The following is a 19,939-nucleotide window of genomic DNA, read 5'->3' as shown; positions in this document are numbered from 1 at the left end:
GGCGGGATGAAGGTGGCGTGGGCCCAGCAGGGGTGGCGGGGGTCAGTGGGGTGGCGTGGTCCTAGCGAGGGTGGTGTGGGCCCAGCGGGGGCCAGCGAGGGTGGCGTGGGCCCAGAGGGGGTGGCGTGGGCCCAGCAGGGGTGGCGTGGGCCCAGCAGGGGTGGCGTGGGCCCAGCAGGGGTGGCGTGGGCCCCGCGGAGGTGGTCTGGACCCAGCGGGGGTGACGTGGGCCCAGCGGGGGTCAGTGAGGGTGGCGTGGCCCCAGCGGAGGTTAGCAGGTGTGGCGAGGGCCCAGCTGGGGTCAGCGGGGGTGGCCTGAGCCCAGCGGGGGTGGCGTGGGCCCAGCGGGGGTCAGCGGGGGTGGCACGAGCCCTGTGGGGGTGACGGGAGTGGCGTGGGCCCAGCGGGAGTGGCATGAGCCCAGCGGGGGTGGCGTGGGCCCAGCGGGGGTGGTGTGGGGGGAAGATGGCTTGGGCCCCGGCGGCGGAGGGAGGCAAGGGGAGCGGGCTCCGCCGCAGCGGCGTCTGGTGTTGGGGTTACATCCGTTGGGTTCAGATTCAGCCACTCTTGCCCGGCGACGGGAGAACAGAGAACTGGCCGTTTCCAAAGTGGAAATGTTGATTTTTTATTTCTAATTTTTTGTTTTTTTTGTGATTTTTTCTTAGGGTGGGGGAAAGGGGGGTGCGGTCGCACCCAATGCACCCCCCCACCCTTCGGACGGCCATTATATATAAATATTCAGCAATTGAGAATTATCCCACTTTGGACTCTGGGAAAATCAAGGGAAAGAAATCTGATAGAGAAGGTCAGGGTGAAGATTGTCTCTGACCATAATGAATTGTAGAGCAATTTTGAGGGGTTCATGACCAGCACTCATTTCTATATCTTACATTTTTGATAAAATTCCCAAGCGACAGACATGAAAATTATGATACTTTCATGCATTTAATCAAAACATGACTGCTCTAGAAACCTTCAAGACAAGCCACATTTCTCAATGAAAAAGAATGATCAAAATTAGCAACATTAATCAGAATATTAAAGCAAATATTAATTTGCAGAAGTTAAATGCTTAAATCACTGCAAAGTCTGATAATTAAATTCTTCTAAAATTTAGTTCAATCCAAGTACACACAGTGTAATATTAAAATAACAGCAGTTCACATTTTTTTCATTCCATCAAGATTTTATTCAGCCAAAAATGGTTGATGAACAATGAGGCATAAGATGAACAAAACTAATAAAATCTTCTGAGTCTGCTCTGAGATTCAAAAGCAGGACTCACCTGGATTCCGTACAGCAAGAGTGACCTTTTGGTGGAGATTTGATCCAGGATTTGGCAGAGGCACAAGTTGGATAATCTGGCCATCTGGGTATTGGACAGGGCTGTGGAGTCGATACCCAAAACTCCCGACTCCGGCTCCTTGATTTCTTGTGTTTCCGACTCTGACTCCGACTCCGACCCCTAGGTATAATAATTCTAAATCTGCTATGTGAAATTACACAAGATGGCATTTCATAAGAACTGCATGATTCATCAAGCTACCTTTTAAATCCATGTCCTTAAAGTTTTGAGTCTAATGGCTGTAGCTCTGCTATTGTGGCTTTTTGATTGTTTATTCTTAAAAAACAAAACAAAAACATTCTGCTTAAAGAAAAAAAAATACACATAGGACTATGACAAAATTAAAATTCCATTGAATTAACTAAAAATTATAAAACGTTACTCCTAAATGTATTAAACTAAGGCCACAGGTATGAGCTAAATGGCTAAATTATGACAAAAAAAACTCAAGTGCAATAGAAATTAAAACTAAATGCATGGGTAGTTAAGTTTGCTACAAAAGTGTCAATCCTGGCCAATATAGAGCCAAAATAAAGCAGAAGATTCATGTATTTACAAGGCCAGTTAGCCCTTTCTGTATAAGAAGCCACAGGCTGCTAGCTGGTGCCGGGAAGTCTAGGTCCCAGATCAATACCTCAGATGAGGAAGGTCCAAGTATCTTTGCAATTGTTAGTATATATGAGAATCTTGCAGAGGAACTCCAAGGTATTGCAAATGCATGAGTTTGATTGGGTTACAGTAAAGGGATTGTAAATAATGTAAATAATGTTGCAAGACAGTTACCTTACTGTTTGTTGATTGGCCAGAGTTAAACCCTGGCAGAATTGTTTTGTGTTCCAGGGTAAATGTTGCATTATTCAGATAACCTGACTTCCTTCCAGAAGCTTTGGTAAGAAACATTGTATAAGACTCTCTGTAATTGGGTTGGGGAACTGTCAATAATGTATTGATGTAATTGATATGTATGAATGGATTGTAAGGAGAACCACCCCTATGTAGTTCGGCCCCTCAAGGTTCGTTGACCTACAAAAGGTAGCCCCCATTTAGATCGGTGTCGATCTTCTAGAAGGGCGCTTGGGACTGCATGACCTTTTGGGCAGTGTCTGCTTGCATGAGGCTGAAGGGCTTGGCCAGGCAGTTAGGTATCGTTTAGGGGAATTTGTGTTTATTATAAAAATAACGATTAGTTAGTCCAGTGCTTGATTCAATTTATTACTGAATTAGACTGGGGGGGGGGGGGGGGTAAGCTTTAGGAGAGTATTTACAAAAGTACATACCTAAAATGTATTAGTAATGCCATTAGGAGCAGAATTGATTCTGCCAGATCCTCTTTCATTTCATTCATCTGATTTAATTATTTTCAGTGTGGAGAACAATCTCTCCATGCTCACCTGAGTGGCTGGTATGGCTGTTACTACCAGAGCTGTAAATGTTACTACTTCTGGACAAACAGGGATGACTTCTTGTACTGTAAGTTTAGATGAGCAACCATATTTCTCTACTTCTTTTAAACCACGAAGAAAATCTTGCTTAAATTCCATTAGTTTAACATCAAAAAGCTGCCTTCGCATGTTTAAACGGGAACGCTTTGCTCTCGACTGTTCAATTATATTTAAATATTTTGCAAAATCTGACTCTTTATCATTTGAAGAGGATGAGAAGGACTTGGTACTCCATCTTACCAGTACAGGTAAGGAGCAACAAAGGGAATAGAGTGCTGCAAACATATGCATTTCTGGATCATTGAAGTTCGACTACTTTTTGCACAGAAAGCTTGATGAGAAGGCCGGAGAAAAGATTATCTTGCGTGCCATAAATATAGAGAAATGATGCGGTTGTCATCACAGCACAAGTATGGAAATATCTAGTCTGGATGAAGGCAAATTTATACAACTATCTGATGTGTTTACACATGAGACCGTGCCTGTTTCTCATCTTAATATACCCAAGAAAGAAGACTTGAAACAATGGCCTTACTTGAAGGATGTCAAGATACCTAAAATAAATTCTGGTATTGACCTACTTAGTGCTTTGAAGGCATTGGAACCTGAAGAGTTTGTCAGCAGTCAAGGGGACGAACCATTTGCTGTGAGAACCTTAATCGGATGGGTTGTCTATAGCTCCTTGAAAAGGAACAACAAAGGCAGGAATAACAATAACTACCCTGCTGCTGCTGACAATCGAATATCTACTGTAAAATTAGAAGAGCTACTGATCAAAAAATACAATCACGACTTCAATGAAAAAACCAACATGGAATCAGCAGAAATGTCCAGAGAGAAGACAAAGTTCTTGGAAATTATGAGTCACTCAGTACAGATGATAGAAGGACACTATTGTCTAGACTTACCTTTCAAACAAGAAAGTGTTAATCCGCAGAATAATTGTTGCATTGCAGAGCAGCACACCCAGAATTTGTAACGTAAGTTTGGTAAGAATACAAAATGTCATGATGAATATACATCTTTCCTAAAGGAAATGATTGCCAATGATTATGCTGAAATGGTGCCAACAGACCAGCTGAATCGAAGTGATGGAGAGCTTTGGTATATTCCACACCGTGGGATGAATCACTCAAAGAAAGGGACCTTAGGGGTGGTCTTTGACTGTGCTGCAGTCTTCAAAAGGAACATCACTGAACTGTCAACTACTACAGGGTCCAGACCTTACCAACTCACTCATTGGTGTTCTCATTAAATTCAGACAAGAACCAGTTGCTTTGATGGCACTATTTCATCATGTCAATGTACCAGAAAAGTAAATTGACTATTTACGATTCCTACGGTGGCCTGATGGTGATGCACCACAGAATCTTGTTGAATACTGGATGAAGGTACGTCTTTGGAGCAGTGTCATCACCAAGTTATGCAAACTTTGCATTAAGGAAGACCGTCAAGGAGAATAAAGCTCACTTTCTAGAAGAGGTGACAAACACAGTAAAGAACAACATCTATGAGGATGATTGTTTAAAATCGATGTCTTTGGAAGAGGAAGCAATTCAAATGGTAAAACATCTGACTTCCCTCTGCAATAAGGAAGGATTCATTCTATCAGAGTGGATCAGCAACAGCCGTGTTGTGTTGGAAAGCATTCCATTAGATAACAGTGCCAAGGAGACCAGGGGCTGACTCGGGGCTGAGGCGGCGTTCCGGTGGCTGAGGTGGCGAGTGGACGACATCGTCGGGAGCTCGCAGGTCACAGGTTGGTGACCTGTTTTTACGGAGCTCCCGCGGCAACAGCTGCGTCCGCTGGACTGGAGGGCGGCATCTTCGGCAGCTTCGACCACCCCAGGCCGCGGTGCTTGAACCGGCCCGTTCGCGGAGCTCGGTTGAGCCACGGGACTGACTTACCATCGCCCGGTGGGGTAACAACATCGGAGGCCTGGATCGCCTCAGCGCAGAGGGAGAATAAGGAGGGAAGAGACAGAGACTTTAAGGCTTTTTCCTCCATCACAGTGAGGAGGTGCCTGGTGAACTCACTGTGGTGGATGTTAATTTGTGTTTATTGTGTGTTTTGTTATTTATTATTATATGTATGACTGCAGGCAACAACATTTCGTTCAGACCGAAAGGTCTGAATGACAAATAAAGGAATCTAATCTAATCTAATCTAATCTAAAATTGGATTTGGACAAAGACAATCTGCCAATAGAAAGAGCACTGGGACTGCACTGATGTGTTGAAACAGATGTGTTCAAGTTCAGAATCTCGATTCAAGAGCGATCATGTACAAGAAGGGATATCCTATCCATGATTGATTCTGTTTACGACCCTTTAGGATTTCTTGCACCATTTACACTGCCAGCCAAGTTGATTTTGCAGGATCTCTGTAGGAAAACTTGGATGGGATGAGAGTATAACGCAAACCTTCTGTCAGCGATGGGCAGAGTGGTTAGCGGATCTCAACAAGATCTCCCAATTCAAGGTGGACTGATGCAAGAAGCCTACAAACTGGTCAAATCAGATATGCACAGTTGCATCACTACTCAGATGCAAGTGAAAGTGGCTACGGTACTATTTCATATCTAAGACTGGAAAATGATAACAACAAAGTACATGTTGCATTCATAATGGGAAAGGCCAGAGTAGCATCATTGAAGCAAATTACGATTCCCAGAATGGAGCTTACAGCCGCAATCTTAGCTGTTAAAATTGACATAATGCTACGGAAAGAACTGCAGCTTCAGCTGGAAGAATCTATCTTCTGGATTGATAGTACTACAGTGCTTAAGTACTTCAACAACGAAAACAAACAAACATTTGTAGGAAACAGAATCTCTTATGTAAGGAGTGCTACTAATGTATCACTGTGGAGATATGTTAACACAAAGGAAAATCCTGCAGATGAAGCTTCCAGAGGACAAACAGCAGGCCGCTTCTTATGCAATAAAAGATGGATCAAAGGACCAGAGTTTTTCTGTAAGCCAGACAGAGAATGGCCAAAGCTTGAATTGGGATTTGGAATCTGCTAATGATCCGGAAATCACAGTGAATGTTATTGTTGAGGATTCATTGGACTCAACGAACGATTTGATTACCCATTTTTCATCATGGAATAAGTTGATGACTGTGGTGGCTTGGTTTCTTAAAGCCAAAACAAGGTTATAGCTGTTTGTTCTAAAAAGAAAGATTACTGAAGGTATCTTTGAAAAGGATCCTGATAAACTAAGGGAAAAGGTTGAAAAGAAGATGCAAGTCTTTAAGGCATCGTACCACGTATAGGGTTTATATATTGATGATCTTCTCAGAGCAGAAAACACTTATCTCTTTCTGTCAAAGACAAAGATACAAAGAAGAGATATCAACGTTGGAAGCTGGTGTTCATGGTTTCAAAAGAAGCAATCATTTGTGCAAGCTTGATCCGGTATTGGAAGAAGGACTTCGGAGTGTAGGCGGTTGCCTGAATAGACTAGCAATACCTGAAGAGGCTAAGCATCCTATTATTCTCTCGAAAGACTTTCATATTTCAATGTTACTGTTACGACATATCCATGGACAGATCAGAAATGGAGGAAGAAAATCACACGCTGTTGCAACTTCGTAAGAAATATTGGATTATCAAAGCTAACTCTGCTGCAAGAAAGATAATAAAAATTATACTGTGTGTAGGCGACAGCATGGAAAGGTTGGAGAACAGAAAATGGCATACTTGCCTCTGGAGAGAATTTTACCTGACAAACCTTTATTCACAGATATAGTAGATTACTTTGGTATTATAGAAGTTGAGAGAGGACAAAGTCTTGTGATAAGGTATGGTGTAATCTTAACTTGCATGGCAAGCAGAACAGTACATCTTGAAGTTGCATACACAGACTCCTGTATTCATGCATTACGAAGGTATATCTGTCGATGAGGTCAAGTTTCATCATTAAGATCAGATAATGGTACGAATTTTGTTGAAGCGGAAAGATAATTGTGAGAAGCACTTAAAGGCTTAAATCAGAATAAGATCCAGAGTGTTTTGCATAAGAAAGGGATAGAATGGAATTGTAATCCTCCTGCAGCATCCCATCACGTCGGTGTTTGGGAACGATTGATCAGCATGGTTTGAAATGTGCTACGCTTTGTTCTCAATCACCGTTCTGGACGATGAAGGATTGCAAACTCTATTTTGTGAAATTGAACTAATCTTAAATGATCGACCCATTACCAAGAGTCCTGATGATCCGAGTGACCTGCAAGCACTTACACCAAATCACATTCTTCTGTTGAAAACCAATCCAATACTACCACCTGGGCTCTTTGTGAAGGAAGATTTGTATATTAGATGCAGATGGAGACAGGTACAATATATGGCTGATCTTTTTTGGAAAGGGGACACAAGAATACTTGCCTCTAATCCAAGAACGACAACGATGGTTGAGAGTAAGAAGACATTTTATTCCAGGTGATATCGTTTTGGTGGTTGATTCTACTGCACCATGAGGTTCTTTGTTAATGGGAAGGATACTGGATATCATACCAGACGTTAAAGGTTTGGTGCGTATGGCATGACTTCAGACAAAGAAGAACATCTTGGTAAGACCGATAACCAAGATATGTCTGCTTCTAGAAGGCAAAGTTGAAGATAAAAGAATCGCTAAATAAGTCTGAATGTTAATAGATAGTTCATATTACTTTTGTCTTTTGTGTATGTTAAGCTTTTATAGCTCCTTTTTGTTTTAATGTTTATTGGTAATTGCTTTGTTATATACATAGAACAATTAGGGGCCAGTATGTAGGAGCCATTAAGCTTGTCAGTGTATAATAGCCATGTTTAATATTTTTAGCTTTTATCTGTCTGTGCTTTTGTAGGCGAGATTTGATACGTAGAGGGGTATGTCTACTTTGGAGGAGACTAGCACACTCATAGATTTGATGTACTAGTCTGTCTCGAGGGATGTAAAGGCCAGTACTGCCAAGTTTAGTCAGAGCATTTTGGTATTCCAGTACCTGAAAATCAGTATTTTTGCTGTGGAAATCAGTATTTTTACACGGTGTTTAAAAAAAAAATATGTGGTCATACCCATGTCAGAGTACAAGAATGTATAACTTGTTTATTGTGTATTTGTAATACAGTTTATTGTGTATTATATGTCATAGTTGCTTTCTCGCAACTCTCTTTCTGTTGGCTGCAGCCTTCGTCTGCTTCAGTAAGGGAAGCTGGTCGGTGATTGGTCGCAATGCCCCTCGGAGACTGCGTCTGATTGGCCGTCGAGTGACCAGCGCATTATGTGATTGGACACAACGCCCTTGGAGACAGCTGCTGATTGGACGGGAGACCAATTTGTTGATTGGACAGGAATTTTAAGGGAAGCTGGTCGGTGATTGGACGCAACGCCCTTAGAGGCAGTGGCCGCCAAATAATCGGGCACAAAAAATTGACAAATAGGAAAACAAAAAAATCGGAATTACGATTTAAATCGGAAGAATATCATGCCCGATCTGCAGTTCCTTCTTATTGAAGAAGAACCCTGGAAGAAACAACTCCTAATCCATTCCCTTCACAGATGCAGCCTAGCCCGCTGAGCACTCTGTGTTTTTTATTTAACTCTGAAATTGAAGATAGACATAAAGCTGGAGTAACTCAGCAGGACAGGCAGCGACTCTGGAGAGAAGGGATGAGTGATGTTTTAGGTCAAGTCCCCTCCCCTGACTGAACTGAACTCTCGTCTGTGAGAGTGCTTGTGATTGGCTGAAAAAGGGCCTCGACCCCAAACGCCACCCACTCCCTCGAGCCGCTGAGCCACCCCAGCCCCAGTGTCCCGAGTCAAACAAAAAACACAGAGTGCTGGAGGAACTCAGCAGGCCAGGCGGCACCCGCGGAGGGAACGGACCAGGAGCCGCCCTGGGCCAGGGCACCCCCACAACAGGAAGGAATGCAGATGCAGCCGTCTCTGCAAAACGGCTAATGATTCCTGGAATGCCGAGGAGAGACAGAGAGAGACAGAGAGAGCAGGGGAGGGAGGGGAGAGAGAGAGGGGGAGGGGGGAGAGGGAGGGAATGGAGAAGGAGAGGGAGAGAACGAGAGACGCCAACCCCCCAACCCCAAGCACCGCAGCAGACCAACGGCCACAAAAACATTCATCCACATCTTGAAACCCAAATCAACAGATTTAATCAATTATAATCCCCAGAGGTACCGCATGACCCCCCACATCCCTGCATTTTCCAAGCAGCAAGATCCCAAGTCAACCCCACCGGGCCGCCACCCCTCCATTGGCGAGTGGCATGCCAACGAAACAGGAAGTCGGGCCGATCCCGGTCGTTCCCACCTGCCCACTGCACCTCAGCCGGTACGATTATCTATGATCGATTTTGCATTGTTAAATACGGACTTTAAAAAACTCCGTATTTAACAACTCAAAATCGTACATCCGTATTCTTGTCACATTTCCGTACAAAATACGGAAAATCCGTACTACTTGGCAGCTCTGGAAGGCTAACAACTTTTACCACGATCTCACGAACACGATCTCATGATTATACGAGATGCCACACTATTATAAGAAGACAGACAGTCTTATATGATTTATATGGCATGAATGCAACAGCTATTGAGAACAGAAAGTTCAGAGTTATTTCTTTGTAATGCATTCCTTCAATAAAGACCAATTAATCAAGAAGCAACATCTGAAGAATTCGTTTTTGCTATCATAAGAGTTCAGTGAGTGCGTAAACTATAGCTCCATCACATTCACAAGAAGTAATGGCTATCGAAGTTGGCCTTTGAGAAGGTATAGAAACTGTCATTATAATACTGCTTAGATTGCATACAAAATGAATAATCAGGTTGGGAGTGAGGTCGCAGGCAGCCCTTGTCTCCTGTGGAATCATTATCGCAGCAGTAGTCAGAAACTTCTGGAGCAGAAAGAAATATCTGAGAAGTGGTCAGCAAGAGATACATTGCCCTCCATAACTTTTGGGACAAAGACACATCATTTATTTATTTGCCTCTGTACTCCACAATTTGAGATTTGTAATAGAAAAAAATCACATGTGGTTAACGTACACATTGTCAGATTTTAATAAAGGCCATTTTTATCCATTTTGGTTTCACCATGTAGAAATTACAGCAGTGTTTAGACGTAGTCCCCCCATTTCGAGGCTTCATAATGTTTGGGATACAGCAATGTCTTGTAAATGTAAATAGTCATGTTTAGTAGTTTGATGCATATCCTTTGCATGCAATGACTGCTTGAAGTCTTCGATTCATGGACATCACCAATTGCTGGGTGTCTTCTCTGGTGATGCTCTGCCAGGCCTGTATTGCAGGCATCTTTGGCTTATGCTGTTTTGGGGGCTAGTCCAGTTTTCTCTTCAGCATATAAAAGGCATGCTCAATTGGGTTCAGATTGGGTTATTCACTTGACCACTCAAGGATTGACCATTCTTTTAGCTTTGATAAACTCCTTTGTTGCTTTAGCAGTATGTTTGGGATCATTGTCTTGCAGTAGAATGAACCGCCAGCCAATGAGATTTGAGGCATTTGTTTGAACATGAGCAGATAGGATGTCTATACACTTCAGAATTCATTATGCTTCTACCAACATTGTATCATCAATGAAGATAAGTGAGCCAGTATGTTGAGCAGCCATCCATGCCCAGACCATCACTCCCCAAACACCATGTTTCACAGATGAGGTGGTATGCTTTGGATCTTGGGCAGTTCCTTCTCTCCTCCATACTTTGCTCTTGCCATCACAATCTTCATCTCAACTGTCCACAAGACCTTTTTCCAGAACTGTGGTTGCTCTTTTAAGTACTTCTTGGCAAACTGTAACCTGGCCATCCTATTTTTTTGCGGCTGACCAGTGGTTTGCATCTTGCAGTGTAACCTCTGAATTTCTGTTCATTAAGTCTTCTACGGACAGTGGTAATTGACAAATCCACACCTGACTCCTGAAGAGTGTTTCTGATCTGTTGGACAGGTGTTTGGGTATTTTTCTTTATTATAGAGATAATTCTTCTGTCATCAGCTGTGGAGGTCTTCCTTGACCTGCCAGTCCCTTTGCGATTAGTAAGCTCACCAGTGCTCTTTCTTCTTAATGATGTTCCAAACAGTTGATTTTGGTCAGCCTAAGGTTTGGCTGATGTCTCTAACAGTTTTATCCTTGTTTCTCAGTCTCATAATGGCTTCTTTGATTTTCATTGGCACAACCTTGGTCCTCATGTTGATAAACAGCAATAAAAGTTTTCAAAGGTGATGGAAAGACTGGAGGAAAGGGTACCCGGACGGAATGTCGAAGGACGAGAAGCAGAAGCGAAGAAGTTGAAGCCAAGATACCAAATGGACATGACACCTGAAGGACACGACGCCGAAAAGCCAAGATACCGAACGGACACGACGCCGAAAAGCCAAGATACCAAACGGACACGATGCCAAAAGGATAACAACCCGAACGGACATCACGCCGAAAGGATACGAAGCCAAATGGACATCACGAGGATAGGACAAACCGCAGAACGGACATGATGTTGAAGAGCCGCTGAACGGACATGACTTCTCCAGGGACGGGATTTGTCCGAGACTTTGTCGGCGATTGGTCCAGACCCCTGCGTCCATCACATCACTGGCCGGAGGGAGACGGGAGGATGGGGGAAGCCTGTGCTTGCATTTGTAAAATGGTGGCAGTGACTCCAAGCTGCTATGATAAGTGAGTTTGGTATTCCGACTGCGCATGCCCATGTCAAAGGTCACTATAAATAAACAGCCCTATAAAGGAGTGGAGCAGTGAAGCAGTGGACCTTTATTTCTTCTGTTTTTTCCAGCTTTGATTCTTCTAGGTAAGAAAATAATGCTTTCAATCGAGGAAATATTTGTATTTATTTTTCCTTTGTTAAAAGCTAAGACTATTTTGTCATTTTGATTGCTTTGGTGAGTGAGCGAGATCGTGCTCGTCCGTGGTCGGTGTCGGGCCCAGGTCTGTTGAGTTGGTGCTGGGCAGTCCCCATCCTCTCCCTGGTGTCCAGAAGTGGTCGGAGGAATCGGGCCAGGTTTACAGTCGATGCGGGGAGGCTGAGTTGCTGCAGCGCCTTGTTAGTAGGGCTGGAGCTCGGCTTTCGCCGGCACCATAGGGGTTGGCCGCTTGCGGTCCCCAGCCCATCGGGGAGTGGGGTTGGGCTGGGGTTGGTGCTTCTTCTCCGCGTTGGCTGTGGGCCTGGGGCTGGTGTCGTCGGTCCGGGGCTATCTGTTGGCCCGGCGGCAGTTGAGTTGGGGTTGGCTGTAGAATTCCGTTGCCTTTCACTATTCTGCTAAATTGAAGGCAACGGAATTCTTCATCAGCCCCAGCTAGGTACAACAATTTAACTATTTTAAAATGTAACAAGGTACAACAATTTAACTATTTTAAAATGTAACAATGTACAACAAAATTAAAGGAATAAGAATAAAAATCAATTTAAAAATTGTAAGCTATGGCCCTTAGGAAAGCCAATCCTTTATTATAAGAATTACAAATAGATGTTATTCTTTTGTTAATGGCAGCATATTTTTTGTTAGGCTTTGAAATGTCAATCCCTGTAGATGCCTGCTCAATTAATATTTCATTTGATGCCTGTTCACTTATTATCATTTTAAGTAATTTGGCCGCTGTGGGATGAGTTACACCAAGTTTCTTTTTAAAGGCCTGATGCCAATCTCCTGGAGAATTGTTTGTTCTTGGCAAATTATCCTGAATTTGTGTAGAATGACCTTAATTCGCAATCGTAAAGTGGTCTCCTTCGCCTCCCTCTTTGAACTATTCTGAACCATGTACATTCAAAATAAACTAAAAAATAATTTCTTCAGTTTCAGCATTTAAGGACTGCACCAATTCATCAAATATTTCTTGAACATCTTCAGGGGGAAAAAAGGCAAGAACTTGTCATTGCTTAACGAGAAGTGTGTTGTCAGGCTTGGCATACTATTATTGCAATCCTCGAGTTTGAATATTTTGCCATAGACATTGGCCAAAATCAAAGAAGCAACCATAAATTGACGTGTTTGGGAAGTTAATTTTTATACCATTAAATGGTGCTTTTTCAAAGTCAATTGTTATTGAAGTTGGAACCTGAACTCCTTTATCTTACAAAAACGTAACGATTTTGTCATATGTTTTCTCTTCCTTGGTGCTTACAACACAATACACTAATGGCAAGGTTTTGCTTTCGGAAATAATAGTATGTATAGCATAGAAATGCTTTCCTGGGGGGGGGGGGGGGCAGAGTCAAATGTGCCGTCGCCAAACCACGTTTGCTTTTTGGATAAAAGTTCCAAATTCTTCTGTCAATAAAATAATTACATTGGTACTTTCATGCATTCAAAAGTTTTCTCCTTGTGTTGTTGTAGTCAAATCTTCCCTCGTGTCCACATTTCTTGTTCGTCTTACCATTCTACCTAGTGTTTCTCCCTTAAGCAAGGCTCCAGCAACACTAAGTGGTAATCCTTCTGTGATATTATTAATTACACTGCTTGTGACCTCTTCAGTATGCTCAGTTCGAGTTTTCAGACTGTCCAAAACTTTCAAAACACAATTATGAGCACCATCAGGAGGGTGTAAATGATTAGAAGCATTATCCCAAGTAGACAAAAATGCTGGAGAGACTCAGCGGGTGAGGCAGCATCTATGGGGTGACGTTTCAACCGCATATTCAGATCCCCATCTCCCTGTTCCTGTCCTCATTAGCAACCCATAGAAAACCATCCAAAAAGTCCTGCTTTTCAGTCTTCTTCCTAACTCTCTGAACTCATGTTGCAGAACCTCCTTCCTCTTCTTCCCAATGTCATTTGTGCCCACGTGCACAACTACTGCCGGCTGTTCACCTTCCCTCTCGAGGATGTTCTGAATTTGGTTTGTGACATCTTGAACCTGGCACCAGGGAGGCAACAGACCATCCTCGCGCCTCGCCTGCCGCCACAGAATCTTCAGTCTGCTCCTCGGACAATGGAGTCACCCACCACTAAGGCTCTGCCCGACGGCGGTCTCGCCGGTCGAGTCCCATCTCTAGGATTAGAGCCACCGATGTGTCCGCCGCTCGGACTGGAAGAGTCGTCTCCTCCGACAGCTCCCAAGAGGGCGTACCTGTATTCATTAGGCACAGCTAACCTGGGTCTCCTGCATTCCACGGTAACCAACCTTTCTCTCAGTCACACACCTTTGTTCTCCCGCATCCTTGAGACCTTTCTACACCGGTGAGACCAAGCGCAGGCTTGGCGATCACTTCACCCAACACCTCTGCGTGGTTCACAATAACCAACCTGATCTCCCGGTGGCTCAGCACTTCAACTCCCCCTCCTATTTCGAATCCGACCTTTATGTCCTGGGCCTCCTCCATGGCCAGAATGAATCCCACTGCAAATTGGAGGAGCAGCACCCTATATTTCGCTTGGGCAGTTTACACCCTAGCGGTATGAACAATGACTTCACCAATTTCAGGTAGTCCTTGCTTTCTCCCTCCTTCCCATCTCTACCACAGCCTACTGTCTCCGCCTCTTCCTTTCTTCTTCCCCCCCACACCCACCCCACATCAGTCTGAAGAACTTTTTTTTCTCACTTCTTTTTTTAATTTTTAGTATGTTAAATAGTGTTTCATTTTGGAGGTTTAGTCTTTTTATGTGGGGGATGGGGGGGGGGGAAGGGGGAAACTGCTTTTCCTAGTCCCTACCTGGTCGGAGGCAGCTTTCCTCTGAGCAGCGTATTCAATCTGTCCTCGCGGCCCACCATCAGGTCTGGAGCGGCTTTTCCTTAGGGGACCGGCCAGAACCACGGCTTTGGCGGCGGCACAGCGCTGGAGTGCTATCGCGGAGCGGGCGATGCCTTGCCCGGGAGGAATGCTGGGCCCGCCGATTGGAACATCGCGAAGCTGCGGGTCTGTGGAGCGGCCAGCCGCGGGCGGCGGCGCCTTGACTTTAACATTGGGAACCTGGAATCATTCGCTGAGGTCGCCAGTGGTGGAGCTCCGTCCAGCGCGGCCTATTGACTTCGGAAGCTGCGGTCTCCGGTAAGGAAGCGGCCGTTCCAAGCCGCTGAGAGGGTTCTCCCGACCCCGGAGCACTATCACTTGGCGAGAAGGGCCTGAAATATCGGACCCCGTAGCGGCGACTGCGGAGGCCTCAATAGGCCTGACTATGGGTGGACAAGGGGATGGGGACTGGACTTTGTGCCTTCCCTCACAGTGGGAACCATTGTGGGGGGATGTTTTTATGTTTAACTAGACCAAGTGCAGACCCGTTGGGTCTGTTTCCCCAACGGCGTTTTGCAGGGGGGGGGGGGGGGAGGGGGGGCTGCGGCATCAAACTCATATTAACCAACCCCCAAACACACAGGTGGGGGGAGGGAGGGGGGATGTGAAGAGGGGAGGGAGGGGAGAGGAGGTGGAGGAAATGGGACAGATTTGGGAGGGAAAGGAGAGCGGGGTAGGGGGTGAGAGAGGGGGATGGGGAGATAGATGTGGTGGAGGGGGAGGATGGGGAGGTAGGGAAGGAGGGAGGGAGGGGGAGAGGGGTGGGGGAGAGAGGGGAAAGAGTGGAGAGGGAGGTGGAGAGGGGTAGGGGGAGTGATGGAAGAGGGACAGAGGGGTAGGAGGAAGGGGGTGGCGTAGAGAGGGAAGGGGGGTGGGGGAGAGAGGGATGGGTGGGAGAGGGGTTTCGGAGAGGGAAACATAGAACCATTGAAATTAAGTGCAGGAGTAGGCCATTCGGCCCTTCGAGCCTGCACCACCATTCAATATGATCGTGGCTGATCATCCAACTCAGTATCCTGTACCTGCCTTCTCTCCATACCCCCTGATCCCTTTAGCCACAAGGACCACATCTAACTCCCTCTTAAATACAGCCAATGAACAGGCCTCAACTACCTTCTGTGCCAGTGAATTCCAGAGATTCACCACTCTCTGTGTTAAAAATGTTTTTCTCATCTCGGTCCTAAAAGATTTACCCCTTATCCTTAAACTGTGACCCCTTGTTCTGGACTTCCCCAACATCTGGAACAATCTTCCTGCATCTAGCCTGTCCAACCCCTTAAGAATTTTGTAAGTTTCTATAAGATACCCCCTCAATCTTTTAAATTCTAGCATGTACAAGCCGAGTCTATCCAGTCTTTCGTCATATGAAAGTCCTGACATCCCAGGAATCAGTCTGGTGAACCTTCTCTGTACTCCCTCTATGGCAACGATGTATTTGAACATTGGGCATTGTGACATCACACGATGGAACGTTCAGCAGGGGCTGGGGCTGGTGAAGGTTCTGTGGGTGTGAAGCCAGTTTAGTTTTGAAATATTGGGGGGGGGGGGGTGGGTTAGGATTTGATTAAAAACGTGCACTTAAACACGACGACCAATGGCAAACCCGTTGGGTCTGATCCCCCAACGCAGCCGTTCCCTACCCGTAGCCCCCACTGGGGGGGGGGGTGGGGGGCGGGCGCCTCACACACACTAACCACCCCCACACACAGAGTTGGAAAAGTGCATAAAGACCGTTCCCTACCTGTAGCCCCCAGGGGAGATTTGGTCGTCGAAGTCGGGTCCCTGCCGTCTTAAAATATCGTATCTTGAAGTCGTCGAAGTCGGGTCCGTCTCGGCACCGCGTGGGGGGGGGGGGGGGGGGGTTAGCGGTGCGGCATCACACACACGAAGCTTCGACACACACAGAGCCTTAAAAGTGTAAATGCCCGACCTCTTTTCCGTTTTTCTCTAATTTAATTAAGATGTGCAGGTGGTGTTCTTATCGAGGTTCAGGGGTGAATGACGTAAATATTTTCACACAATATGGGAACATCTCATGTTGTCTTGAAGGCTCCTCGGCCCACATCTGACTCTCTGTACTGTCACTATGGCAACGATGTCTATGAGCACTGGGCATTGTGACATCACACGATGGAACGTTCACCATTGGCTGGGGCTCCTGCATAGGCATATGTAAATGAATCCATTCCGATTGGACATATGTGAAGATTGGGCATTGTGACATCACACGATGGAACGCTCAGCAGGGGCTGGTGCTGGTGAAGGTTCTGTGGGTGTGAAGCCAGTTTAGTTTTGAAATATAGGGGGGTGGCGGGGGAAGGATTTGATTAAAAACGTACACTTAAACACGTCGAAATGTAATGAGGAACGGATACTTAGAAAGAAAAGAGAAATCTCTACCAAAATGGAAAAGATGTCGGCGATTCAGCGTTCCCCCTTATCCTTAAACTTTGACACCTTGTTCTGGTCTTCCCCAACATCCGGAACAATCTTCCTGCATCTAGCCTGTCCAACCCCTTAAGAATTTTAAACGTCTCTATAAGATACCCCCTCAATCTTCTAAAATCTAGCGATTACAAGGCGAGTCTATCCAGTCTTTCTTCATATGAAAGTTCTGACATAACAGGAATCAGCCTGGTGAACCTTCTCTGTACTCCCTCTCTATGGCAACGATGTCTTTGAGCATTGGGCATTGTGACATCACACGATGGAACGTTCACCATTGGCTTGGGCTCCTGCATAGGCATATGTAAATGGATCCATTCCGATTGGACATATGTGAAGATTGGGCATTGTGACATCACACGATGGAACGTTCAGCAGGGGCTGGGGCTGGTGAAGGTTCTGTGGGTGTGAAGCCAGTTTAGTTTTGAAATATTGGGGGGGGGGGGGGAAGGATTTGATTAAAAACGTGTACTTAAACACGACGGAATGTAATGAGGAGCGGATACTTAGAAAGAAAAGTGAAATCTCTACCGAAATGGAAAAGATGTCGGCGATTCTGCGTCCAGTTTCGGAGTTGCAGGGAATCAATGGAAGAAATGTGACAGCCGGACGGAGTTCCGTTTCGGAATTTTGGGCGAGAGTTTTATATATTAATAGATGTTCCTTTATAATGTTATGTTGTATTCTTATTAATGTGCTGCAATGGCAATTTGAATTTCACTATACCAATTGGTGTATGTGACAACAAATGAACCTTTAAACCTTTTGAACCTTTGAGAAGGGTCTCGATCCAAAACGTCAGCTATTCCTTCGCTCCATAGATGCTGCCTCACCCACTGAGTGTCTCCAGCATTTTTGTCTACCTTCGATTTTCCAGCATCCGCAGTTCTTTCTTAAACAGAATCATTATTGTTTATAGTTTTAATTGTACTATAATAACTCTTTATGTTTCTCTCACATAAAGATATGTGGTATCTTTAACCTTTTTGTCCACAACGTATGTGTAACCGTTGAGAAGGAGCTTCCTGCCACCACGTGCCGTTTTAACAAAATCCATGGTCAAACTAAAAGGTTTCTCAGAAAATAAACAAGTCGTATACTATTTACCCCTGACCAGAGGCATTAAAAGTAAATAAGTCGATTACTATTTAGACAAGACAAGAGGTGCAGGAGTGGGCCATTCGGCCCTTTGAGCCAGAACCGCCATTCAATGTGATCATGGCTGATCATCCACAATCAGTACCCCGTTCCTGCCTTCTCCCCATATCCCCTGACTCTCCTATCTTTAAGAGCCCTATTTACCCCCTACCTGAGGGATTAAACAAAATTATACTTGTTTCCTTTTCGATATGCAAAGTTGTTTTTCAGCTTTTCGATGTCAGGGATTCAAATAAATTTATATTTGATTCCTTTTCGATAGGCCTAAAATCTGACGGGCAACGAACGTTACGTCGAAAAGCCTCTGTGGCAATGGCAGCAGCTTGGAGTCACTGCCACTAATTTTCAAGCTTAAGCTCCCCCCTACCCTCACGTCTCCTCCCAGCCAGTGGTGTGATGGACGCGGGGGTCTGGACCAATCGCTGACAAGGTCTCAGACAAATTCCGTCCCTGGAGACGTCATATCCGTTCAGCGGCATTTCGACATCATGTCCGTTCTGTGCCTTGTACTTTCGGCGTGGTGTCCGTTTGGCTTCGTACCCTTTCGGCGCAGTGTCCGTTCGGGTTAATATCCTTTCGGCGTGGTGTCCGTTCGGGTTTGTGTCCTTTCGGTGTTGTGTCCGTTCGGTATCTTGGCTTTTCGGGGTGATGTATGTTCAGCATCTTTCTTCGGCTTGTGGTCCTTCAACATCCTGTCCGTACATGGGAGGCAGACTAGATGGACAAGATAAAGATCTCTACACCAACTCTTGAGTCATGACGAGATACACCACAGAAATACGCCCTTGGCCTCATCGTCCACACTGATTACCACCGATCATTAATACTAATTCTATATTAATCCCATTCTGTATTCTCCCCACATTCTTATCAACTGCCCTCAGATTCTACCACTTATTTATCCAGTAAGAGGCAGTTGTCACTGGTCAATGAATCTACTAATCTACACGTGTTTGGAATGCTGAACGAAAAAGAAGCACCCACAGGAAGCCTGTGCAGACACAGGAAGAACAGATGGCACTCGAAGTCTGGATTGTACCCTGGTCTCTGTCTCTGTGATGCAGCAGCTCAACTGGCTGTGCCACCCACATCTGTCAGCCATCTGAAGAATTTTGTACCTTTCCGTAAAATTGCTTCATTCCTCTATATTCTGAAAATATAGGCTTAACCTCTCTTCTGTGATGAATCCACAATGCTAGGAATTAATCATGTTGCTGCACCCCCTAATTGCCAGTAAATCCCATTGCAAGTACGTTCTTCTTTAGATAGCAAGACAAGACCCCAACACAATGTTCTAAATATGTTCTGAGCAGGGTCTTAAATGATAGGAAAAATACATCTCTACTCTTATACTCACTCATGTCCTGTAATATTGGATTAGATTAACAGAGAAAGTGGAAGTAGTAAAACGATTAACATCTCTTAAAGTTGATAAATTTCTAATCACAGACGAAGTACATTCCAGACTGCTAAATGAAGCAAAGAAGGAAAGACTGCTATTGTTAATCCCCCTGGCTGGGGGATTAAATATCTGCTGATGTTGTACTGTTGACTAAAAAAGAATATAACTGAGTAACCATATGATAGTTAGTTTAACTTTGGTGGTGATAAAAATATTGACAGCCATTATGAAAATGATATATACACTTAAATAGAATGGAAAATAATCAAGGATAGCCATCTTAGATTTATTAAGAGAAATGTCAAAATAATTGAAACTCATGTCAAACTTATTGAATATTTTGAGGTTTTAACAAAGCGGATCATTGAGTGTAATGTGTTTGTAGTC

General features: G+C 44.7%; 1 protein-coding gene across 2 annotated transcripts in view; it reads right to left on the bottom strand.

The window, feature by feature from the left end:
* LOC116976744 overlaps window positions 1-19,939 on the bottom strand; it is a 187,830-nt gene that overhangs the window by 142,437 nt on the left and 25,454 nt on the right. For both annotated transcript variants that reach the window (XM_033026638.1, XM_033026639.1), the window contains exon 4: window positions 1,286-1,465. In XM_033026638.1, coding sequence (XP_032882529.1) covers window positions 1,286-1,465 — 180 coding nt within the window. The remainder of the gene's footprint in view (window positions 1-1,285; window positions 1,466-19,939) is intronic.

The sequence above is a fragment of the Amblyraja radiata genome, chromosome 9 (genome assembly GCF_010909765.2).
Source record: "Amblyraja radiata isolate CabotCenter1 chromosome 9, sAmbRad1.1.pri, whole genome shotgun sequence".
Lineage (NCBI taxonomy): Eukaryota > Metazoa > Chordata > Chondrichthyes > Rajiformes > Rajidae > Amblyraja > Amblyraja radiata.
The sequence above is the reverse complement of the archived record's forward strand: the minus strand, read 5'-3'. Positions and strand labels throughout refer to the sequence as shown.